The following is a 27420-nucleotide window of genomic DNA, read 5'->3' as shown; positions in this document are numbered from 1 at the left end:
TTTTTCTGTTAAATTGCTTTTCATTTGTAATGTTTATCAGAGGCGAATTCTTTCCATTTATTTTCACTCTATTGACTTCTGTTGCAGCCACAAATATTTGTGATCTTAATATTTGAGTGATTTTGATGAAAAATACCTTGCTAAATTATGATGAAACCAATCTAGTATCTTTTTCCTTTTTATTATTGACAAGGGAGGTAAATTTGAATTATCGTGAAAGAATAGCATTTTGCATTGTAATGTGTAGTGTAACTTTTGGAGAGGACATACAACATATGTATTTTTGAATAATTTTTATTCGACTTAAGATATCATTCTGGCTGCAAAATTAATGTTGTTTTTTTTCTCCTTTAAATTTTTAGTAAGCGCAGAGGTGCTATCAATGCAAAACAGCTGCAGTGGTTGGAGCATTACCGTCCAAAGTCTCGCTTAAAGATGAAGAATTCTCACAAACGGTGCTGCATCAACTGAGCAACTTGTGGAGTCCTGTCTGCTTGGCCTTTACTCACTATAGATTGGCACACAGTCCAAGATAATAAGGAAGCTAAGCTTGAAGTGAACAATACACTTCAGGCAGCATCAATTTAGTCCCCACTCCTCACAAATTTACATCACAAGTCTTTCTTTTTAAATGTATCTATTCCAATCATTTTTTTTCATTAGTGTTCATTTCTATTGTTTATTTATTTTCTAATAGTTTATTCTTCATTAACATCTGTATACTTTTATTATTTAAGGTTTATGTTAGAAGAAAGAAACAATAGTAAAAAAAAATCACTTTAACTCATCTCCCTCTGCTTAGTCTTTTATTTTATTTGCAGTGGTTTTGGGTTTCAAGGTTTTGTTTTCCTTTGTTTTTGAGAAAAAAAATTGTCATTTCATGCAGAGGAAGTAATTCATTATTCATGTTTGTTGCTCTTTAATCACTGCTGACCTTACAGGAAGTTGTAATCTGATAGGTCTGCAATGAATTTGTTTCCCTTCTCATTCTAACAAAGTAAAGCATAGCGCTGCAACAATTGCCTGTAGGTTAAACAATTAAATTTCATTCCCTTCCTTATTGTTTGTTAATAGTGTTATTATAATTGGTTTGAAGCTGATATCCTTAACATGAAATGTAATTGATATCAGTCTCTGTCTAGGCAAGTATACTCAAAATAATCATTGTTAATGAACAATGCAGTGTAAAATCTCTAGCAGGAAAAGCTTTTAGAAGAGAATTTGATTTTTCTTAAAATAAATCTGTGCCCTTAACCATTTTATAATAAAGACTTTTTCTTTGGTCTATCTAAATTTCACTTACTTTCAGGAAGTATTTTTAACGAATGCATTTTGATTTTTTGTTTTTGTGAATTATTGTGAAATCATATGCTTACTTGAACAATTAGCAATGTTTATTTATTTTTTGTTTTATTATTTATCCCTTTGCAAATGAAAAAGTGAGCTATAAAACAAATTCTCATGTACTTTGTCTGGAGAGAAAGCTATATTTCTTTAGTAGCATATCTCACTGATTCTGTTGAGAGTATTTTATGTACAATGCTGTTTCTGATTAGTGCCTTTCTTTGAGTGCGTTTCCATATTGTATAAATAAATAAGTTCAGAATAATGTTTCCATATTGTAAAGTGAAACATACAGTAAGGTTCAGGATAATAATGCCTTCTAAAAAGGAAAGGTCTTTTATAAAAGTTCAGTCTAAACCGATAAAATTGTTGGTTGGATGAGTACAGCCAACAGCATCAATTTTTATGCAATGATGACTTTTATAAAAAAGACGCACAAAATCCATAGTCTGCAGATTTAGCATGCATTTCTATTCTAATTTGCATGTTTCATTCTTTCCCCTTTTTTTTATATATATTTTTTCTCAACTTTTTATTTTAAAAATTAGAATGAATTTGTTTCTTGATGAATTTTTTATTTCTGATATCTTCAGTTTTGTACATATACAAAACTGAACAGTTAATATGCAATAATTTTTGTCTTAATTCAGTGTTTCATTCGATTATTATTAGGGCAATTAAAATACAAGTGAAAATTTCTCTTTCCCTCCCATAACACACACTTCTAATGGCAACTAATCTTTACTGTATAAAACTGTTGTAAAGATCAGAACTAATTTATATAAGTATTTAAATTTTTTCTCTATATTTTGTGGCTGTCCATTTTGGGAGTGTATAGGAAAGGATGGGATATTGAAATCTTCTGCATACTAGGTATATAAATTCTAAGTCTTTAGGCTAGAATTGTTTGGAAGGGACATGGTGATATGAGCTGCTATGTAGGGAAGCATCTTGTGGATTCTTGTGTTACTAATATATTAATTTTTCTAAAAAAAGGAAAAAAACAAGAAAATTATTACTATATGAATGGAATTAATTAGATGCACAAATATCAGGTTCCTTCTATTGGTTGTGAGAAAAAAATATATAACTTCCTGCTTGAACAAACAAATTTAATATTTATTAGATTTTCATCTTAAAGATAGCTTTAGATTCAATATCTAAATATTTATTTATAATGTTTAGATTTGAATCTGAAACATCAATTGCACTAATTGGCAATAAAACTTTTAATTGGATTAGACACTTTGACAGCTTAGTTTCCAACTCAAAATTTTCTGTTGGTATATCTCTGTAATGACATGTTTTAAACTTATCTTTTGAGAATTTGTTTTTTAAATTATTGTAAGATTGATCTAGATTTTATTCATGACATCCTGCTGCTGTTACTTTCTACATTTTTAGCCAATTTTATTGATAAACCATTGAATGTTGAACACTGTTTTTTACCCCTCTCTTCACCCTCCTTGTTTGTTTGTTTCCCCCCCCCCCCCCGAACACTTCAAACTATAAATTATTTTAATTTTATTGCCAATTTAGATAATCCAACATAGAAATATTAGCTAATTCCAAAGCCTAATTTTAACTTCTAAGGCATGCTCTGATAAGGATTATTGTGTGATGATTCAAGTTATACAGTTAGGTTCAGAGCATTTAATATAGATGGGAGGGAGTACTCTGACAAATTTCATTGGTTTTGCTCATTTATTGTAATAAATTTTGAAAAGAGTAGTTTAAAGTGTTTCCCTACTTGAATGTGTGAAAATATGGACATGTATGTATGGTCTTGTAAATATAGCAGGGAATAAATGAATTTTTGGAAGATAAAAATGCTTTTCTTTTTTCTCTTCAATGTAATCCCTTTTTTTCCTTCCAATTTAGTTTAATTTGTGAATTAAACATTTGCATTGGTTATTTAGAAATATTTTGTCTTAGTCTTCCAAATTCTGGCTAAAATCAAAATTGTGCAAGTGGCACAGACACGGCTTCATCATGGTTTGGGGTTCAATCTTACTATGTGACACCTTGAGCAAGTATTTTCTGCCAAAACCTCAGTCTTTATGTATGATTTGGTTGATAGAAACTGTAAAAGCCTGTCATGTATGTATGTCAGCAAAGGATGTAAACACCAGCAAGAAAGCCATCGAACCAGTGTTCTTGAACAATGTCTTTTTTGCGGGATTTGTTCTACATTGAGTTTATAGTCATTCTGTCTCAAAAACCAGTAAACTACTGATTTATCCGCGTTGAGCTTATATAGCCTCTTTGTCGGGAAAATTGGCCCATTGGAAGCCTGTAACTGATGACACTATTATTGTTCAGCAATTGCAATATAAAATAATTGATAGTATAACCATGCTCTCTTTCACAGATCTCTGGTTAACATAGGCTTATGTTTTGGGTTTTTTTTAAAAACTTTATTATTACTTTCTAAGTGTCATGCATTGATTGTGAAAGCTTAATTTTCATGATTTGTGTGATTTGAAGAAAACAAAGCAGCCACATTATTGGCTTGCTTGCTTTCTTTACAATTCTCCTCTCCCCACTTTGTATGACTGTATTCATTTTATTGTACATATTGTCATCTTCTGTCTGGTGTGGAGGGTTGAAGAGTAATAAAATGAACAAATGTAACAGAAGTGCAAGTTTTCCTTACATTGGGGAAAAAAAATTAAATACAAAAACACATTATAAAAAAATATATTAGTGTTATTTTTATTGGGCGCTAAGCCTTTAGGATTTCCGTCTGACCAGCCAGGAATTCATTATTGAAAACAATGCAATTCATTCTCACAAGCGTTATATCCACAATTTCACCTGCAGTTGTCATTTTGGGATCTATAGGAGTGGCCTGCATAGAACACTATTGTAGTGCCTCAGATCAACATTTTTTTGACAAGGTGGCTGTCACAGATATTTTGCCGACATTGACAAAGCAAAGAAGGAAAAAAAAAATGAAAAACTGTTATGAGAGAATTTGAGAAATAAAAGTTGTCAAATAGAAATCCAATTAGTTTTGTTTTCTCTACATTGCAAATGTATTCATCTTGTCCACCAAAACATACTATGTACAACCAGGAATTTGATTTTTTTTTTTTTTTTTTTTTTTTTTTTCCTTCTTCATGGGACATCACTCAATGTTTTATTGTAACAAATAAGTACTTTTTACCTTACAGAATTCATCTTGTTTTGATTTTATTAACTTTTCTATCATGAATGATTACTATTATTACATATATATTTTTCCCTGGCTATTTAATAATCAAAAACTAATTATCAATTGTATGCTAAACTTTTCCCCTTTCACTCTCTTCAAAACTTTGTCTAGTGTTAATCTTAATACAGACATGTTCTTACTGACAGTACTTGGACAAAAAGATAAAAATGTCATCTTCAGAAGTGCATAGGTTGAACTCTTTCTTTATCACATGTGCAAAATAAAATACTTGCTGAGTTGTGCAAATTTATTTTGATATCATAAAAAAAAAATTGTGGTTAAATCTTGGAGCCACTTTTATTTTTATTTACCCCCCCCCCCCACTGTCCTTCACCCCGCCACATGACAGGAGGCCTTGATCTCTCGAGGAATATGAATGCCTCTTTGCAAATAGGTATTCAGAGCTTAAGGAACTAGTTTGATAATACATTTTGTGTGTGTATGTATATATGTACGTATATGTATATATACATGTCTGTATATATGTGTGTGTGTGTGTGTATATATATATATATATATATATATATATAGTGTGTGTGTGTATATGTATATATATATATGCATATATATATATACAAATGTGTATATATATATGCATGTACATATGTGTATAAAAAATGCCCTTATGTACTTTAGCAAGTGGTCTGAAGTCTGTATATGGCATGATATAATTTTTTAAATCAAATTATTTATAAGCTTTGACACTTTTTCTTCATGAAGGTGTGTGGGCAGTAATATTTTAAACATGTTCAAAATAATTATAAATATTGCAAAAACTCTTAATTGAAATATTGTGAAAAGTGTTAGCCTTGTATAATAATTTTATATAGGTCAAAGTGTGACCTAGTTTTAACCAGTGGTGGCCATATTGTTTTGAATTTTATAAAATAAAAAATTTTTAGTTTGTGTGTATATATGTGTGTGTGTGTGTGCACGTGCATGTTGACTGCTTTTGGTGTTTTAAAACAGAACCACTACACACTGAATTGTGCCTGTAGCATGCAAATTGCTTTGTCAAGTATTGAGTGTCTTAATTGTTATGGCTGTTTTCAATCAACTCAAATGACTACACTTAGTGTTGCATGTTTATTATTGCAGCTTGAATTCTTTAGAACAAAAAAGAAAAAAAAATTTAATTGGGTGGGCTGATATTATATATTTTATGGTTTTTGAAAATTATGATTTAAAATAAAATGTGGTACCTCCTGGTTTTACTATTTCAAGCCATGAATGAGAATAATTTTGGTTGACTTTCAATAAATTAACTGGATTAATACTTATGGGTTAAAATCTCATACATCCCTCCCCAACTCAGTTAATTTAAGTTTTCAAAAATAATAATAATAATAATAATAAATGCCTCTTCCCCTTACATGCAGTTTAATGTTTATTGAAGGTCAATAAAAATGAACTTGTGATCAATTAAAGAACTCTCATTGCTGTATCAAAACTGATGCAGTTCTGAAGTAGTTCAGGCAGTGGATTTTGACTGGCTTAGCATACCATATTTTATCAGTTATTTCATGTATATATATTTTTTTTTCTTTTTTTTTCTTTTCCCAGTTTTAATGTTTTTAGATCTTTGGTATTTGATTTATGAACTTTACATTCAGTCTATTTATTTTGTATTTACTTTCATTGAAATAAACATTTAAAAATAAAATGAGAATATGGAAAAAAATGCCTTATTTGTTCTTCTGTTAGTGATAAATAATATTTTGTAGAATACAATTTACATAAGTGACAATGTTGAAATGCTTGGCTTTGTCATCTGGTATTTTATTAGTGGATAGTGAAGATTACCCCTTACTGTCATTAGATTATATAACAAGTTGTGATGTTTACATCTGTCCTGCATAGAAGGAACTAAAGTGAAGATGTTGAATCAGTCTGCTTCTACAATATAGCACTTTACTGGTGTCTATCTGAAGCGGAAGGCCTCAATTGTGGGATGAAAAAGGAAGAGTTGATGGCGTGAAAGATACCACCCAATGAATACTTGATACTCTGTTGGCCTGAAAGAACAAAGAGCAAAGTTGATCCCAGTTGGGTTTGAACTCAGGAGGTAAAGAGCTTGCAACTAAATACTCAAGTCAATTCTGCTGGTCCCCTGCTTTTGTTTTGTTATTGATATATGTAATTGATAGCTTTAAGTGCCACTTATTTTACCTCAAGTTAATCCTGAACAGGTAGCTTTATGTTAGGTTTTCTGTCTGCGACCATCCTATGTCCAAGAAACCCAAGATTAAATTATATGTCCTTTTTATAAGCCAAGTTGTGGTTGAGGGATATTGATCCGTTGTTGGTTCATATCCTTTCAGTAGTACTTGTAAAGAGGATATTAAACCGACAGGTTTATGGTTGAGACCTCTGGGGATCTTGCCCCCTCCTCCCTTCCTGGACCATATCCCAACTTATTGCTATTAAGACAGATTGCTATCCATGAGTCAGAGTGGCTGTTCCAGTGCATTTCCCTCACTATCTTCCAGGGCAACATCTTTTCCATTTTGTCTGCTGGTCCATGTTTCTATTATTGGGAAAAGCAAAATTCTCCATTAATCCCAACAGTTATTCAAAACCTGACTCTTTCACATTTTAAGTAACTTGGAGAATGGAATACTGAATAAACCACTATTAAATCTGGTTCAGCAGTTAGCAGGAGAGTTATCCAACTGTGAGAGAAAAAATGTTTTTAACATACAAATAGCAAAAGAAGCATCCTAAATATAGAAGTAAGCTTTTTTTTTCTCTCTTTTTAAACTGAAAATTTACCTCTTACCAAATTACCACTACTATGATTGCAAAGATAAGCTGGGAAAATAGAATTGAAAGATGAAATTTAGAGGAAAACATGCCAGAAGTACCTTGTAATTGATAACACTTTCATAAATTTAAAACTTCCAAATTCAAATCCACTGAAGAACAATATAGTTGAGAGAAGGATACATTCTGTCATCACTTGACTTGCTGTAGTTCTTGCTCCATGAAAAAAAATATATCTTAAGAGTCATAGTTCAGAGGCAAGGGGCATAGACTTCATTCACTCTTAAAGCGAATAAATTCTTAACACTTCAATTATTGTGCTCTACAAGGAAGAAATGAAAGAAAATTGAAAGCTTAGACAGGTTCTTAAGGATGTTTTGCATGAACAACATTGGATATGAAAAAATACAAATATCTGGTGGTTGCAATTGTTTAACATTCAAATACTACACACACATGTATAAGCATGCACATGGTGGATTTCTGTTATTCAACAAATAGGATTCACCTAAAAGATGAATTGCCTGCTCCTAAATTAATGTGTAAATGGCTCAGCATTTTAGACATGTGTATGCTTAACATAGTTCTTAAGCAGAATCAGTGTGATATGGTTGTGTTGTTTGAATTGGAGACTTAACCTAACACACTTCTATACAGTTTCAGTCAATACAAAAATGATATTTATTCAAGATATCTATAAAATTCTGGAAATTCAACACACTTGTCCTCTTGGTACCTGGCACCTCTCCCCTCTTCAACACTCATCACTCCTATAAAGCCTAATTATCAAACCTCCATTCCTCGAAGTACCACATAATTTATCTTCATCAGACTCAACATAAAATATTAAGTGTAACTTCACTTAGACGTAAGGATCAGAGAGTGCTATGTGGGAAGATAGTGACTTCAAATTTAACCACAATACCAACATGCTGCCCAAGGGCACCTTCATCTTTTTTCCCATCTTTCATTATCTGAACACCTCTTTTTTAATAAAAAATGGTATATTAAATTCAAATTCCAAATTGTCAGTTTCCACTTCTTGTGCCATCAACAGCTAATGAAAGATGTAGATGTGAATATATGTATGTTTATGTGGATATGCATCTATGTGTGATAATTAAATTTTGATGATTATGCCAGCCAGCCAACATTGTAAAGTGGTTGGCATTTCGAAGGGCATCCAGCTATAGTATCATGCCAAAACTAACCTCGCCTATACTAGTGCCACATAAAAAGCACTGAGCCCACTCTGCAGAGTGGTTGGTGTTAGAAATAGCATCCACCCGTAAAAACCCTGCAGAAATGGACACAGTAGCTTAGAGTAGTTTTCTACCTGGCTGTCAACCATCCCACCCATGCATGCACGGAAGAAAAGACATTAAATGATGATATATATATATTATCATCATTTAACGCCCATTGTTCATGGTTGGATGGTTTGACTAGAGTTGGAGGGCTGCTCCAGATTCCAATCGGATTTGGCATGGTCTCTACGACAGGATGCTCTTCCTAACGCCAACCACTCCAAGAGTGTAATGGGTGCTTTTACATTCCACCAGCATGGGTGCCTTTTGTGTGACACCAGTATCTGCCAGCAATGCGATTTTACTTGGCTTGATGGGTCTTCTCAAGCACAACATAATGCCAGATCTGTCATTCATAAGGCCCAACACTCAAGAGGAGCTTTTCACATGCCACCAGCGTCAGCTACTTTGCCTCCATGAAGCCCAATGCTCAAAAGGTGCTCTTTATGTGCCAGTTAAGTAACACCAGCATCAGCCATGACTATTATTTCACTTGCTTGATAGGTCTTCTCAAACAGCATATTGCCTCTAAAAGGCCCAAAGTTTGAAGATATACTTCATCACCTCATCCCATGTCTACCTCAGGTTCCCTCCACAGTTAGAGATTGCCACTTCTTTACACAGCTGTCTTCATCCATATGCATCACATGACCATACCAGCGCAGTTGTCTCTCTTGCACACCACATCTTATGCCCAACTTTTCTCTCCAGTTGCTTACACTCTGTCGAACATGCACACTGACATTGCACATCCAGCGAAGCATACAGGCTCCATTTCTTTCAAGCCTATGCATATCCTCGGCTGTCACAGCCCGTGTTTCACTGCCATATAGCATAGCTGTTCGCACACAGGCATCATACAATCTGCCTTTCACTCTGAGGGAGAGACCCTTTGTTACCAGCAGAGGTAGGAGCTCTCTGAACTTTGCCCAGCCTATTCTTATTCTCGCAACTACACTCTCAGAGCATCCACCTTCGTTACTAACTTGGTCACCTAGCAGTTGATGGAGTCTATTTTCTGTACATTTTTGGTGCTTATTGTACCTGTGCATCTTCCACACACAAAAGCTATTTTCTCTGTTAATCTTCCTCTGATCTTGTTGCATCTCTTATGTGTCCATAGCTTACACTAGGTACATCTTAAGGAATTTCTACCTACACTTTTTCTACAGATTGAGCAGAGCCATCCACCTGATGAGATTTGTGATTTGTCTGCCTTCCTACTTACTAAGACTGGTTTTTGCTAGGTTAACTCTAAGGCCTTTCAGTTCTAGACTTTACTTCCGTACCTGAAACTTTTCTAGTTCTGGTAATGATTCAGCTATAAGAACAAGATCATCAACATAGAGTAGGTCCCAGGGGTTGCCTGTCTGAAATTCATCTGTTATTTCCTAAAGGAATATGATGAATAAGAAGGGGCTGGGAACCAATCTATGATGAACCCCTACTTGTACACTGAATTCTTCACTCATTGCCAATCCTCACTTCACTGGTAATGTCCTTGTACAGCTCTCATGAACCATTTGTCTATCCCTAGTTTCCACATTGTCCACCAGATAAGGGATCGGAGGACCCTGTCAAAGGCTTTCTCCAAGTACAGAGCTTTATCTTTGGCTATATATTTCTCCTGCAGCTGTCTTACCAGAAGCAAGCAATATGAAAGTTTGGAAAACTGTGTGTGAAGGGTTCTTTATATAATCTACAGCTGGAAGTGGTCAAATAAATGGCTAGTTTCACCTCAGGAAATAGCAGTAAGAAGACACTAGTGAGGCAAAGAGAGAGACAGGCTTATAAAACTTTTATCACTGGAGGAATCATGGCAAGTATGAGAATGAAAACCGGGCCCTCATAGCAGAATCACTAGCAGAACTAGCGAAAAAATTTCAAGTGTGGAAGCAAGGTTTAGAATTGAAGGGCCTTAGAGTCAATGCTGCAAAGACCAAAGTTCTAGTAACTAGAAGGGCAAACATATTACACACCCCTTCAGGTAGGTGGCCCTGCTCGACCTGTAGAAAAGGTGTAGGTAGAAACTCCATAAGATGTACCCACTGTAAGCTATGGACACATAAGAGGTGCAGCAACATCAAAGGAAGATTAACTGGGAAGATAGCTTTCGTGTGCAGCAGATGCACAGGGGCAATAAACACCACAGGTGCTCAGAAAACAGATTCCATCACATGCCAGGGGAAGAAACTAGAAGTAGTTGATAGCTTCTGCTACCTAGGTGACCAAGTCTGTAGTGGGGGTGGGTGCTCAGAGAGTGTTACCACTAGAATAAGAAAAGCCTGGGCAAAGTTCAGAAAGCTTCCACCCCTACTGGTGACAAATGACCTCTTGCTCAGAGTGAAAGGTAGATTGTACAATGCATGTGTGTGAACAGCCATGCTTCATGGCAATGAAACATGGACCGTGACTGCTGAAGACATGCGTAAGCTCAAAAGAAATGAAGCTAGCATGATCTGCTGGATATGTAATGTCAGGTCAGTGCGCACACACGACAGAGTGTAAGTACCCTGAGAGAAATGTTAGACATAAGAATCATTGGATGTGGCATGCAAGAGAGATGTTAGTGTTGGTATGGTCATGTACTGTAGATGGACAAGGAGAGCTGTGTGAAGAAGTACCACTCCCAATCAGTGGAAGGAATCTGGGGTAGAGGGAGACTCAAGAAGACATGAGATGAGGTGGTGAAGCATGATCTTCTAACGTTGGGCCTCACAGAGGCAATGACAAAAGACTGAGACTTCTGGAGATATGCTGTGACTGAGAAGACCCGGCAAATAAAGTGAGTTCACAGCTGTAACCTACACCAGCATCACATAATCAGCCCACTCAAAAGGAGACCTATTGAGTCAAGTACATCAACATCAATATCAAAATCAAATTACAATCAAATGGAAATTGTAGCTGTGACCCTCGTGCCAGTGACACGTAAAAAGCACCAGCCGAATGTGGCTGATGCCAGTGCCGCCTTGACTGGCTTCCATGCTGGTGGCATATAAAAAGCACCATCCAATTGTGGTCACTGCAAGCTCCCTCTGGCCCCTGTGCCGGTGGCACGTAAAAAGCACCCACTACACTCTTGGAGTCGTTGGCATTAGGAAGGGCATCCAGCTGTAGAAACACTGCCAGATCAGATTGGGACCTGGTGCAGCCTCCTGGCTTCCCAGACCCCAGTCAAACAGTCCAACCCATCTCAGCATGGAAAACGGACATTAAATGATGATGATGATATATATTACAAATAATAAATTAAATAGAGAAATACAATTGACAGTCTAACAATTTATTACATTATAATATATAATATACTATTAAAATATAACATAAGATAATTGTTTCAACTTATATACATTATTTGATTTATAAGCAATTCATATCCATGTATACAAGGCCCTGAAGAAACTTGTATATATAGATATGAATTGTTTATAAATCAAATATTGTATACAAGTTGAAACAAATTGTTGGCTTTATTTGGTTCTTTAAAAAAAAAAGGTTATATTACCTTATCTTATATTATATTATATTTTATAGTATATTATATTATATCATAATGTAATAAATTGTTAGATTGTCTATTGTATTTCTCTATTTAATTTATTATTTGTAATTTGTATTTATACCCCTACTTTTGTGGTATTCATACCAGTGAATTCAATGTTTTACACCCCTTTGAAGGAATCGTTTTTTTCCCTTCGTTTGTTATATAGATATAGCTACATATATAGTTTATGTATGTGTGTGTGTATTTATATCTACTTGTTTCAGTCATTGAACTGCAGCCAAGCTGAGACAAACCAATCCCAGTGCTTATTTCCAGTTCTGGTACTTATGCTATTGGTCTTTTTTTTTTACTGAACCACTAGGTTATGAAGATGTAAACAAACCAACATTAGTTGTCAAGCAGTGATGAGGAACAAACAAAAAACATATATATATACATAATAGGCCTCTTTCAGTTTCCATCTACCAAATCCTCTCATGAGCTTTGGTCAACCATGGACTGCCATGCAGTTGAGCTGAATCTGAAACCATGTAGTTTGGGAAGCAAGCTTCTTGCAATACAGTCATACCTCTATATATATAATTACATGTACAGGGCTAAATTTGACAGTTTGCACAAAAGGGAAAGAAATCAATACCTGATCTAATATTTTTTTTTTTAATCAAAAAATATCAACTACATTATGGCTACATTTTACTCAAAGTAGCCACCCTCAGCTCCCATCACAGCTTCAAGATGACTCCAGAACCTGATGCATTCATTCCCATGTTCCTGGGAAGATCTTTGAATACCTTAATCTTGGCTTCCAGCTTGACTTTGGAGTTGCTGATAGAGTAGTTTGTCTTTCTCAAGAATTAGGAGATCAGAAATTGAGGCTGGTGAAGTCATAGAAATTCTCCAACAACTACTTCAGACTCTTTCCAGTTATATGACAAGAAGCCAAATACTGCTGTCACATATATGGCCTTCTAGCAGCAACCCTCACCAGCCAGGTTTTGACCACAATCTCTAATGGCTTCATGTAGCCATCTGAACTGAGCCTAAGGCCCTATTGAAAGATGTGGGGATAAATTCTGGCATGCAGACATCATCAGCATGCCTACTGTATCCCTTCCTGCTCACCACAGTTTCATTGTCTCTGCTGCAGCTGTTTATGTCATGTGTTACAGTCTTTACAGTGTTCACAGAGATTTGAGTAGCAGTCATGATGTGGGAATTTTGATACCAAACATGAATCCTCATGATACAGGTAACTCATCTCCAATATTCAGATGTTCTCCATCTCCACTAACATTTTCGCAACTACAATTTTAATCTTTATGCTCTTCAATACCACTGACTGTTCACCAATTACATCAAACTGTTTCTGAAAAAAAAAAAAAAAAAAAAAAAAGAGACAAAAAAAATCAGCAAATTCAGCCTGAACACGCTGTATAAATATCATCATCATTGTTTAACGTCTGCTTTCCATGCTGGCATGGGTTGGACAGTTTGACTGAGGGCTCACAAGCCAGAAGGCTTCACCAGGTTCCAATCTGATTTGGCAAAGTTTCTACAGCTTGATGCCCTTCCTAATGCCAACCACTCCAAGAGTGTAATGGGTGCTTTTTACGTGCCACCGGTATGGGAGCCAGTCAGGCGGAACTGGCAACAATACGCTCGAATAGTGCTTTTTCTGTGCCACTAGTATAGGACTGGTCAGCCAGCACTGGCATCGACCACACTCAAATGGTGCTTTTTAGATGACACTGGCACGGGAGCCAGTCAGGCGGCACTGGCAATGATCATGTTTGAATGGTGCTTTTTACGTGCCAATCAGGTGGTACTGTCATCGGCCATGACAATGACTTCACTTGACTCAACAGGTCTCTGCGAGCACAGTTTATTGACCAATGATTGAAGAGTACTCTAAATGAGCTGGTTATGCTACACTGGCATAGGCCATGGTTACAGTCTCACTTGGCTTGCTGGGTCTTCTCAAGCACAACATATCTCCAAAGGTCTCAGTTACTTGTCATTGCCTCCGTGAGGCCCAACATTCAAAGGTCGTGCTTCACCACCTCAAACCAGGTCTTCTTGGGTCTATCTCTTCCACAGGTTCCCTCAACTGCTAGAGCGTGACACTTTTTCACACAGCTGTCTTCATCCGTATGCAACACATGACCATACCAGCACAATCATCTCTTTTGCACACCACATCTAACGCTTCTTATGTCCAACTTTTCTCTCAGGGTGCTTACACTCTGTTGTGTATGCACACTGACATTACACATCCAGCAGAGCATACTAGCTTCATTCCTTGCAAGTTTACGCATGTCCTCAGCAGTCACGGCCTATGTTTCACTGTCATGTAGCATGGCTGTTCACACACATGCGTCATACAGTCTACCTTTTACTCTGAGAGAGAGGCCTTTGTTGCCAGCAGAGGTAGGAGCTCTCTGAACTTTGCCCAGGATATTCTTATTCTAGTAACTACACTCTCAGAGCATTCACTCCTGACTTGGTCACCTCAGTAACGGAAGCTATCAACTACTTCTAGTTTTTCCTGCTAGAATGTGACGGAAGCTGTTTTCAGCACATTTTTAGTGTTTATTGCCCCTCAGCATTCACCACACACAAAAATTATCTTCCCAGTTAGCCTTCCTTTGATATTGTTGCACCTTTTATGTGCCCATAGCTTACACCGGGTACATCTTATGGAGTTTCTACCTATGCCTTTTCTACAGATCAAGTAGGAACATCTACCTGAAAGGATTTGTGGTTTGTTTGCCTTCCTACTTATTAAGACTTTGGTTTTTGCTAGATTGACTTCAATTCTAGGCCCTGCTTCCACACCTGAAACTTCTCTAGTTCTGATAGTGACTGAGCTATTAGAGCAAGGTCATTAGCATAGAGAAGCTCCTAGGAGCATCCTGTCTTGAATTCCCCTGTTATTGCCTGGAGGACTATGATGAATAAGAGGGCGCTGAGGACTGATCTTTTGTGGATCCCTACACCTACCAGCAATTCTTCACTGTACTCGTTGCCAAACCTCACCTTACTGACAGCATCCCTGTATGTGGCTTGTACAGCTGTCACTAACCACTCAGCTATCTCTAGTTTTCTCATTGACCACCAGATAAGGGATCAGGGGACCAACAAAAGCCAGGTACAAAGGTTTATCTTTGGCTAGGTACTTCTCCTGCAGCTGTCTTACCAGAAATATAGCATCAGTGGTGCTTTTCCCTGGCATGAAACCAAACTGCATCTCATCTAAACTGACTCTCTCCCTAATTAGTTGGGCTATGACCCTCTCCATGAAATTCATTACTTGATCCAACAACTTGATACCTCTGTAATTATTTGTATCGAAAGCATCACCTTTACCTTTGTAGCAGTTGACTATAGTGCTGCTACACCAGTCATTGGGTATGACTCCTTTGTGTATCACCTGGTTAACTATATGGGTGACTAGGCTATAGCCAACACCGCCAGATGTTTTGAACATCTCTGCAGTGATTCCTGATGGCCGGGGGCTTTCCGTGTCTTCATACTCTTAATTTCTTTATCTACCAAGGTACTGTCAACTCGGATAGCTGGTCCCTCTGTTGGGTCGACATTCGGAAGACTCTTTCTCCCATTCATTTTCTTTATTCAGCAACCTTTCACAGTGGCGTCTCCAAGCCTCTCTCTTTGCAACTTCGTTTAGTGCAAGTGAACCATCATCCATGCGGATACATTTCTCTCCTACAACATCACGATTCTCTCTCACACACTATCTTGCAACATGAAATATCTCAAGTCTTTGGTCCTCAGAGCACAGAACATTGGCAAATTTTTTCTTATCTGCTTCCCCTCTGGCTAAATAAACCTGCCTCCTAGCTTCCCTTCTGGCAGTCTGATACAATTTCCTGCTACCACTGTTCTTCCAGTCCTGTTTCTTTTCTCTAATAGCCCTGTCAACAACATTGTTCCACCACCACATTATTTTGGGTTGAGTGGGGACTTTGCACCATCTACAGATCTGGTCAGTGGCCCTCAGCAGGTTGTTCTGTAGAAATCTCCAGTTGTCTTCTACATCATGTGAAGCTATATCCCCTTCTATTTCGTCAAAGGCTTCGAGTAATATGTCTCTTAATCTCTGTCTATTCGCAGGATCTTTAAGCTTCCAGACCCTTCTCCTCCATGCTGGTCGTCTTCTGGGTATCCACTTAGCCCTGATCCTGAAGTCACTAACTACCAGTCTAAATTGTGGGGTACATTCTTCACCTGGGAAGGTTTTGGTATTTATAAGCAGCCATCTTTACCTTTTTCTGGTGAGGATGTAGTCAATTTGGCTAGTGTGTCTGCCAGAACAGTAGGTGACTGGCAGGTTTTCTGAAGGTAGTATTGCAAACCATAAGATTATTTGCATCACAGAACTCCAGCAGCCTGGTTCCCTCCTCATTGCGGGAACCAAAACCGTAGCCTCGATGTACACCATGGAAGCCCCCTATGTCCATTGAAGTCACAAGCCACAAAGAGAAGGTCTCTGTCATTCATCAATGCGGTAGTCTGCAAGAGGGTGTCATAGAATCGGTCTTTCTGACCATCAGGTAGCCCCAGCTGAGGAGCATAGGCTGAGATAATGGTTGCTAACCCATGATGAAGCACTAATCTAATCTTAAGTATTCTGTCGCATTACCTTATCCACCCATTTCTCTGTAAGAAGTATACCCACACCCCGACCCTGTCACTGTTCCCTGCCCAGAAAATCTTGTACCTCTGTTCTTTGCCTGTGAGGAACCTAGCGGAACCTCCTCTCCACCTTACTTCTTGGATGCTGCACATATCGACACATCTCCGTTCAAGCATCTCAACAGACCTACCTTTTCAGTGTGCTGACGTTGAAAGTGCCAACCCTGAGGGTGTGGAAGATATGGGACCTTGAGATGGGAGACAGCAGCGTCATGTACTTGAAAAGAGAGCTAGCATTTGGTAGAATTTATAAACAAACAATAGCCTTCAGTTCAACCTGCATACACTACACTATCATATTTTTGCACTATATGATCACTACCTTACATAGGGGTGGGTATGGCATAAAGCCTTTAGAAGAGCTCATGGGAGACGATCAAAAAATGACAAAGCATAGGGATGTCCAGTACAGGTGGAGGGGGTGGGAGGGCAGGCATACTGTGAACTAGCAAATTTGGATGAGAGCATCTTCTGGATACATATTCTTTCGGCGAAGATATTAACAATCAAGTAGGGGAATCCGAGTGCGTGCGCTAGTTTATATTGGGTGGTGGTGGTGGTGGTGGTGGTGGTGGTGGTGGAGGAAGTCTTGGTGAGGCGAGTGGTAATCAAAAGAGAGAGAGACACAGACAGAGTGAGGCCAAGGGAGAGAGAGAGAGAGGGGGTAGTGGTGGTCAGAACACGAGGGAGAAAAATATTCCTTTGGGATTTGTGTGGCATAGTTAATTTAACGAGACAGCAAATGTTGATAATAGTAAAATAGAATCGAGGAATCTGAGTGCCAATCTAAGACAAAATTAGAGAAAAATGACTGTGATAAACTTTAATAGATGAATGAATGAATATGTTGCGGTTAAGGATATGTGTGAACTAAGGTTATCTTAAGGCAATAACAAGGAAGATGAAACTATTGAAACTATATTTACATGATGACATGGTACTGAAATAGACAGAATAATGAAAAGAACTAATAAGGGGTTTATATATATATATATATATATTATTTATTCACCCTTTTCAAGCCTAGCCAGGCTCATGGGCCTGGTTTCCATGGTGTATGTGTTCCCCCCAACTAGACGGGATGCCAGTCCATTGCAGCTTTACTCAAGAAACAGGAAGAAAGAGTGAGAGAAAGTTGGGGCGAATGAATACAACAGGGGTCGCCACCACCCCCTGCTTGAGCCTCATGGAACTTTAGGTGTTTTCACTCAATAAACACACACAACGCCCAGTCTGGGAATCGAAACCATGATCCTCCAACCGCGAGTCCACTGCCCTAACCACTGGGCCTTTGCACCTCCTCACATACACACACACACATATATATGAGTGGTGCTGAAAAGTTCCTGGTTTTGGGTAAAAGAAAAAATTACTGTAGGACTGGTTATTAATTATGATTTTATACAACATATTCCCCACTCAGATTCACACACTTATTGCATGGTCCTTCAGTTTTTCTATGCCCTATAAAGAACTCAGAAATCCGACCAGGCCTTTCATGACACCCTTAAAACCAAGAACGTTTCAGCATGCCTTTGTATATATATATATATATACACACACACACACACACCACATCTATATAGAGAGGGAGCAATTTTCATCTCTGACTTAACATAGAATACTGCATTATTTACCTTCAGAGGGCCTCTCATATGGACTCATGGTGCATAAAAGCACTTATATTTAAGCACTTATATTTATAGCATTGACAGATGAGAACTATGCTACAGCTATATTCTGTGTTTTAATAGAACCTACGTGTTAGGTCAGATATCAAGATTGCCTGTCACTATTAATTATTTTACACACACATACACACACGTCTGTATGTGCATCTGTAATTGATATCACATTCAATGTTTTACTGGAAGTCTAAGGAAGATATACTTAGTGCACTTTGAGAAATGGAGATTTGTTGATTAAGCTTTGTAGAAGTGGTGTGTGTTGGGGTGCAGAGTGTTTCCAGGTATCATGAGCCGAAGAGTGTTGGATTCCCAAAGCTTCACAGATATAAATTCTGAACCCTTAATCTCTAGTGGAAATAATTTTCCATTTTGGGGGTAAGGGAATGTTAACTCTATTAAAAGCAGCACATCATTTATTTATATTTCTGTGCTAACTTGATGGCTAGAAAAATGAAAAAAAACTATGAAAAGAAACATGGAAAATCGACAACAGGACATCTGGAAAGAGACTTTGAGAACTATTGAAAATAATGGTGTTGGTTGCAGAAGAGAGGGAAAGTCTAGTGGTGCCAGAAAAGGTGGGCTTATGGTGCTGGTTCGGTCTGTGAAAAGCTTTTACACTGTAGCAAGGTCTAGAATTGATCTTATGCTTTTGTCTGTCCTGATTATCATCCAATCAGTTTGCAGTGATATTATGCCATATATGAACACTAACTACAACATCCTTGAAACTTCCACATTTCTTCTAGTTATTTAGAGAGGCATAAACAAGAGACCAGAGGTAGATTAGATTTCACTGAAGTCACATTTCCATTCTCAACAGGAAAGCATTCTTGCTGAATATACAGCACTGTTAATGAAGCAATTACTCTTTTGCAGCATCTAACTTCCTTTGCTGGATCCAAATAGAAATGAAAGGTATTCTTCATAATTGCAAACCAACTCCTCCTAGCATCTCAAACCTTATTCAGTTAAAGCTGTCTCAAAACTGAGGTATGTGAAATCATCAACTTGACTGATGGGATCTTCTCTGATGATCTTTATTGATTGTGAGAATGAACTTGGTTTTACTAAGATTAACAAATACGCCAACATCTTGTGCGGCTAATTCTAGTCTATGAAGTAACTGGATGGAGCTTGATATTGTGTTAAAGAGCAGGGATAAATCATCAGCATAGTCTAGATCAATTATTTTCTGAACTTGATGTCCAATCAATCAATCATGAACGTGAAACCAAGGCTGTTTAGGTTGTCAGGTGATATTCTGAGGACGTAATCCAAAGTGATCATGAAGAGAAAAGGTAGCAGTGTGTTACTCCAGATTACTCCAGCTTTGACACCAAAGACATTTGTATCTCCATCTAGGGATCTTACCATTGATTTGGTGTTATAGAACATGATAATTACTTCTGTTGTTTCTTCATGGAAGTAGTATTTTTACCATTTTACCATGGTGGATGAATTCAAAAGCTTTTGAGAAATCAACAAACAGTCATACTGCTTCAAGATTGTTGGCTTTTACTCCTAGTAAGTCTGACTGTTGATCTATTTTTTGAAGCCATTTTGATTTCTTCTGAACATTTTCTTAATTTCTGATTCTGTCCTGTTGAGTAGGAGTAAATTATAAATTTTTGCAGTAATAGCTGTATGAGTGATACAGCTCTTTGCAAGATCCAATTGCTTTTCTTTGGAAATGAGAGTATACAGCCTTCTGTCCATTTGCCAGTGTTACTTCCATTGTAGACTGTATTGCAGAAGCCTAACATATCATTGATTTCTATTTTTCAGACTTCAGGTGGAATGTTATCTAGTCCAGCAGCCTTTTGCTTTTTCATGTCTTTCAGTTCTTTCAATTCATCAATGGTGAAATCAAAAGTGTGGTCAATGGTTGGAGTTACAGCTGTATCAGAAATTGAAGGCATGTTCCCAAACAAATTTTAAAAATGATCCCTCCACTTTTCTATGTGTTCCTGTGGACTCTTTTTAGCTAGTAATGTCTGCTTGTTTGTTGCAACTTGTTTAATTCAGTTTATTTAGCTTTCTTGCTGAGATTGATATAGGTCTAGTAGTTCTTTCTGTGGTTTTTGAAATTGACTTCATCTGAAGGACTTGGATGTATAAGTTTAGCTTGAGCAACTTCTTTGAGGTGTTTTCTCTTGTTCATTATCACTTGGTCATCCCAGGGGAAATAAGTTTTTGGTTTTATGACTACGCTCTCTTTTGCAACATCTGTGTAGGACATTACAAAATTATTGTATGTTGTGTTGGAGGAATTTTCTTCATGTTCATTTTGTAGTAGCTCAAATCTGTTTCTAACTGCAGTGGTGGATATCTCTGTTGTTGGTTAAAACTGACTAGTCATATACAGCTCTAGAGGCTGATTTGGTTTTGTAAGCTCTAAGACCAAAGTGAAATTTTGATGTGACAATTTTGTAATCATTGCCTACTCCTTCAAAAGTATTGTAAGACTGTGTTTAAGGTGCCATTCCTCCATTTCTTGTTGATTAGCATATAATCTAGTTGGGCATTTGTATCATTTGCATAGCTTTGAGGATTTCTTATGACTTTTGCATTTCATCATCACCATCATTTAACATCCGTTGTCCATGCTAGCATAGGTTGAATAGTTTGACAAGAGCTGGTAAGCTGAGGGGTTACACCAGACTCTAGTCTGATTTGGCATGGTTTCTACAGCTGAATGTCCTTCCTAATGCCAACCACTCTGAGAGTGCTTTTGTGTGAAACCAATATCAGGTGCCCATTGTGTAACACCATAATATCTGCTACAACAATGATTTCACTTGGCTTGATGGGTCTTCTTCTCAAGCACAGCATATTGCCAAAGGTTTCAGTCATTTGTCATTGCCTCCGTGAGGCCCAATACTTGAAAAATGCTTTTTACATGCCACTGGCATGGGTACCAGTTATGTCACACCAACAACAATGATTTCACTTAGCTTGACATGTCTTCTCAAGCATGGCACATCACCAAAGGTTTAGGTCAATAGTCATTGCCTCCGTGAGGCCCAACATTTGAACTTCCTCTTCTACAGCTTCCCTCTACTGTTAGAGATTGGCACTTCTTCACACAGCTGTCCACGTCCATATGCATTACATGACCATACCAACATAGTTGTCTCTCATGCACACCACATCTTGTCTCTTATGCCCAACTTTTCTCTTAAGACACTTACACTCTGTCATATATGAACACTAAAACTGCACATCCAGTGAAGCATAATAGCTTCATTTCTTTCAAGCCTACACATTTCTTCAGCAGTCACAGCCCATGTTTCATTGTCGTGTAGTATGGCTGTTCACACAGACATCATACAATTTCTTTCACTCTGAGGAAGATGTCCTTTGTTACCTACCAACAGATGTGGAAGCTCTCTGAACTTTGCCCAGCCTATTCTTATTCTCGCAACTAAACTCTCAAAGTATCCAACTCCTCTATCAGCTTGGTCACCTAGATAATGAAAGCTATCAACTACTTCTAGCTCCCCACACCCCAAATTTGATGGAGTCTATTTTCTGTACATTTTTAGTGTTAATTGTATTTGTGCATCTTCCACACACAAAAACTAGTTTCCCTGATAACCTTCCTCTGATATTGCTGCACCTCTTATGTGTCCATAGCTTATGCTACATACATCTTATGGAGTTTCTACCTACACCTTTTCTACAGATTGAGCAGGGCCACCCACCTGAAAGGATTTGTGATTTGTCTACTTACTAAGGCTTTGGTTTTTAATTGATTTTCAAGAATAAATTCAATTAGATATTGGCCATTTCTGGTCATGGTTGCGTGGAATGTATATTCGTGGACTTCAGACTTTTTGATGTGGGTATTCTCAACATCTCCAATTATGAGAACTATATGCTTTGGTATTTGTCTCACTGATAAAGAGAGAGCCAGTTAAAAATTGGAAATCACTTCTTCATCTGTTGTGTTTGTTGGTGAGTATGAGTGATGTTTCTGGATATCCTTGATAAGAGGCTATTACTATTCTTGAATGAATTTTCATTATGCTGCTTAAAGATTTAAGGGTAGGTGGGCTTAGTAGCATGCCTACACTGCCAATGGTAAAATTGGTAGAATTTTTCCAAGCTGAGGCTGAGATGAAAGTCCAGCCTCTACCAGCATCACGGTATTTCAGCTCAACATTGTCATGATAAAGCCTGTGTTCTTGCACACAGATAACATTGATTTTGTGCTTAATGGATGAGGCAACAAGTTCAGGGAGTTGATTTAGGTTTCTGAGGATGCACACATTGAAGGTGGAGACAAGTGTATTTTGCTTGCATTTCAAATACACAGTTTGGCTCTGGAGCTGATTTTTGAAACACTGAGTTGGAGCTGGGACATGCTCCTTGTTTAACTACTCAACAAGCAATGTGGGATGAATTTCTGAAGTTAATACAAGTTATGGAATGTCTTTTGATTGCTAATTACTCATTTATAGTCGAACGTCCTATAGACAATTGCAGTACCAGTCAAGCTGGCGAGTTTCCCAGACCAAGTTTCACAAAAGTATAATTTGTTCAGTAAAGTGGGAAGAAATCCAAAAGAAAGTATTATATGTCTTGCATTCCATTCCCTACAACCATCTTGCTTTCCAATGATAGTGACATTTCCACTCTTTTCAGGATTTCACTGTGACCCTAGCAGGGTGGCTGACAGGTGTTACACCTTGCCAAAAGACAACCTGTGAATTTGTCCAGGACTGCTTATTGAGTATTTGCAGCTAACCTAGCCCATTCCCCTATGTGCAAACTGGGGACTTGATGGATGGTAGTTATCATCACCACCCATTTTGTAAATGGGTTATTTAATCATTCTTTTCAAAGTATTATTAAGATGGATTAGAAATCCATAACTTCTGTCTTATACTAATAAATCTAGAATCAAAAATAGTAAATTAAGACATTGCCTTGATCTCTCCCTAAAGGCAACCTATCAAACCACATTATCTCTTTGTCTTTTCTCTTTCCACTGTATCATCATTACAATTCTGCTGTTCTCACCACTATTTTTCTATATTGGCAATCATCTACTGCTTCCTACCTCTCCCAGCTCATCCATTATTGGTCATCCCCCATCCCTTATCTGCCATTCACTACAAGCACCCTTCAGTCCTACTCAGCCTTTACAGCTGTTACTTACCTCCCCTCACCTATTCCTTATCTCATTACTCCAAAACTCTTACAAACTCCACCCACCTTCACTCCTAGTTCTTCTGTATCCATTCTCTCTACTACTTCATACAGTGAAGGTCCACATAGACACCTCATCACCACTATTTTTATCTCTTCCTAGCTCTATTCAAAATGTGAGTAGTCATGTAGCTCTTCTACAGCAAGGAACCTCTTCTGTTCTAGCCCCTCCTCTCATACTTTAACCCTTCATCTCTATACATGAAGCTGTCACCTTAGAGTTAGTGCTCTTGCAAACATGGTGACTGCACTAGTGCCAGTGGCACAAGAAAGCACCCATTATAAGCATGTTGGCATTAGGAAGGGTATCCAGCTATAGAAACCAAGCCAAAGGAGACACTGGGGCACATTATAGTTCTGGGACCCATTGGATCCTATCAAATTAGCCAACCCATGTTAGCATGGAACATGGACATTAAGGCACAGGAGTGGCAGTGTGGTAAGTAGCTTTCTTGCCAACCACATGGTTCTGGGTTCAGTTCCACTGCATGGCACTTTGGGCAACTCTCTTCTGCTATAACCTTGGGCCACCTAAAGCCTTGTAAATGAATTTGGTAGATGGAAACTGAAAGAAACATGTCATCGTATTTTTTGTTGTTTATGTTTTGTGATGTCCAGTGCCCACATATGCATATGTATATAGGTATACATGTAAGTATGTGCATATATATGCATGTGTGTGTGTGTGTTTGTTCCCCTACCATCACTTGACAACCGATGTTGGTGTGTTCACATCCCCATAACTTAGTGGTTTGGCAAAAGAGAGCAACAGAATAAGTATTAGGGTTACAAAGAATAAGTTCTGACTAAAGGTGGTGCTCCAGCATGGCTACAGTCAAATGACTGAAACAAGTAAAAGGATAAAAGAATAATATATGATAATGATGTATGTACAGTAATGTAATGTGTGCATGCAAGTTTGTGTGAGAGAGAAAGTTCCAGGTCTTCTAGTACAGTGTTTCTCATATAGAAAGCAGGTCCTCCTGGACAGCCGGGGGGGGGGGGGAGCTAGGAGGACTGAAAATGGGATGGGCAAAATATCATGTTAATAAAAATGATTTCTGACATTTTAGACTTGTGAAACATCTTGAAGGAGAAAGAAAATTATATGGATACAAACTCTAGTTTGTCTTCAATAATAGAAAAGGAAAGTGCGTCAAAAAGTTTCACTGATATTTATAAAGAAGAAGACCTATTTTTTGTTAGTTAGTGAACAGTTGTTCTGTTCTAGTGGATGGTTTATTGTGCAATCCCAAACTGTTGCTATAATTCATGCTAAAGGTACAGCAAGAAAAGGAAAGACAATGTCATTTTAGGAAATGGCCAAATTGTCCTTTTCTGTTAAATTCTATTAAGTTCTGTTTGCATGAATTAAATGCATAAAACATGTAATTTGCTAAGACAGAGGTCTGTCTTGCGTACATGAACTAAATTAGGATTAAACATTAGAGCTGGCAGAATTGTTGATACATCCCTTCGTATACAGGTGACATCTCACTTTGGTTCGCTCAGTTTGAGGCCTATTTTGCAGCACATGCTGTACCCTCATCCTGTCAGTTGAATCTTCTCGTTTGTAGCATTCCTGCACCACTCACTCCTTCAGTCAGGGATTTCATCACTGATCCTCGTCCAGATGCAATGTACGAGGGGGTCAAATCCAAGGTTCTCTGCCGAAACACGAAATCTGCGGGGTCTAAATTTAAGCAGCTTATGCAAAATGAGGAGTTAGGTGACAGGACGCCGACTCAATTTTTACAGTGTCTCCGTGAGCTCAGCGACACGACTGAGGACAACTTGCTTTTACGGAAGCTTTTCTTCTCCTGGCTACCTCCCAATGTGCAAACCATCTTAGCTACAGCAGTTGATACCAACACTGTGGATCAACTTGCCACCATGGTTGATAAAATTTTAGAATTTGCAATCCAGCCAGCACCTTGCCATGTCTTCTCCTGCTCAGAGGTTTCCTCTGCCACATCTTCCTCTCCACAGGATGATATTTTGGTTAAACTTGATTCCTTAATGTGCCGAATGGATGCACTATGGGGAGGGCACTCCAACTCTTCGCATAGTTGAAATTGAAGCTGGTCCCGTTCATGCTCGACCGATTCCTCTTTTCTCATTCCAGTCTTTGTTGGTACCACGCCAGGTATCAGTATAACGCACACAAATGCATTCCACACTGTTCTTTCCAGGTGTTGGAAAACGACCTGTGGAGGTTTTGAGCACGTCAAACACTTCCGACCACTAATCCCCAAATCGTGCAATTTTTGTGAAGGACTGCGTGTCTAATCAGGCTTTTATGGTTGACACAGGTTCTAGTTGCTCTATTTGGCCTTTGCTTCTCGCTACAAACAAGCCAAAGTGCTCAGAGATCACCTTGCATGCAGTCAATTGGTCTTCCATTGCAAAGTATGGGCAAATTTCATTAAATATCGACATTAATCTTTGCCGGGATTTTTGGTGGATTTTTGTCATAGCTGATCTCCCACATCCTATTCTGGGTGCAGACTTTTGAACAATTTTAATCTATTGGTAGATGTCATGCGACAGAGACTTGTCGATGGTTCTACGTCTTTGTCTACGCCTCCAAAAGCCACTACCAATGTTGCCAATGCTGGTGATGAATTTCATTCACTCTTAGCTTCTTTCCCAGTGCTGGTGGATCAGCTATTCCAAACAGCAAAACCTACCCACTCGACTCTCCACTATATTACCACCACTGGGCCACCTGTCTTTTCACGCTTGCGGCGACTTGATCCTGATTGTCTTAAGAAGGCTCGGTCTGAGTTTGAGCACATGCTCCAGCTTGGCCTTATTCACCCCTCCACCAGCCCTTGGGCATCTCCCTTCATTTGGCTCGAAAAAGGGATTCTGATTTTCACCCGGTGGGGGATTACAGACGTTTGAATGTGGTCACTGTTCCCTATCGATATCCCATAAGAAATCAAGATTTCTCCTCTAATTTGCATGGTTGTACTATTTTTTTCAAATGTTGACCTTGTCCATGCCTATCACCAGATTCCGGTCAATCCAAAAACTGCCATCACTACTCCTTTTGGCAGCTTTGAGTTCCTTTTTATGAGCTTCGGTCTGCAGAACGCCACGAGTACATTCCAAAGATTTATTGACGAAGTTGCTCATGGACTTGATTTTGTGTTTGCTTACGTTGATGACATACTCATTGCAAACGCATAAAAATCATCTCCAGCACTTGAATCAACTCTTTCAGCATCTTCGCGTCTACAATGTGTGAATCAACCCCGATAAGTGTGTTTTCGGGCAGTTCACTCTGGAATTTCTGGGGCATTATATCGACTCCAATGGGATCAGAACTCTTTCTTCCAAAGTCTATGCAATTCAGCGCATCGCACCCCCCACTTCACTACGCCAACTCTATCATTTTTTGGGTGTTGCCAATTCTTACAGACGCTTCGTTAGAAATTGTGCAAACAAGTTACTTCCCTTGACTCGGCTTTTGAAAGCAGATACCAAAAAGAATTCTCCTATTGCTTTATCTGATGAGGCGTTATCTGCTTTTGAGTCAATTAAGAAGGAAACAGCTTCGGTACTCTTTGCTTGTACATCCAGTTCCCAACACTCCTCTCTCTTTGACCGTTGATGCATTGGATTCTGTGGTTGGTGCTGTTTTGCAGCACACCG

At 38.1% G+C, this 27420-nt stretch overlaps 1 protein-coding gene and 1 long non-coding RNA gene across 3 annotated transcripts in view; one reads left to right on the top strand and one right to left on the bottom strand.

Moving 5' to 3' along the window:
• The window catches only part of LOC115224032 (protein tyrosine phosphatase type IVA 2), a 64846-nt gene extending 60131 nt beyond the window's left edge, over positions 1 to 4715 (top strand). For both annotated transcript variants that reach the window (XM_029794830.2, XM_029794829.2), the window contains one exon: positions 363 to 4715. In XM_029794830.2, the coding sequence (XP_029650690.1) occupies positions 363 to 471 (109 nt within the window). In that variant the 3' untranslated portion in view covers positions 472 to 4715. The remainder of the gene's footprint in view (positions 1 to 362) is intronic.
• A 3638-nt stretch (positions 4716 to 8353) lies between these two features.
• Positions 8354 to 26909, bottom strand: LOC118767740. The gene is made up of 3 exons (XR_005003651.1): positions 26776 to 26909; positions 23555 to 23558; positions 8354 to 8365 (listed from the first exon to the last, which is right to left on the bottom strand). It is a non-coding gene; the product is annotated as an uncharacterized LOC118767740 (long non-coding RNA).
• Between the last annotated feature and the right edge of the window lie 511 nt (positions 26910 to 27420).

Source organism: Octopus sinensis, linkage group LG24, assembly GCF_006345805.1.
Source record: "Octopus sinensis linkage group LG24, ASM634580v1, whole genome shotgun sequence".
Lineage (NCBI taxonomy): Eukaryota > Metazoa > Mollusca > Cephalopoda > Octopoda > Octopodidae > Octopus > Octopus sinensis.
Note: the sequence above shows the minus strand (reverse complement) of the source record. Positions and strands in the feature narration are given on the sequence as shown.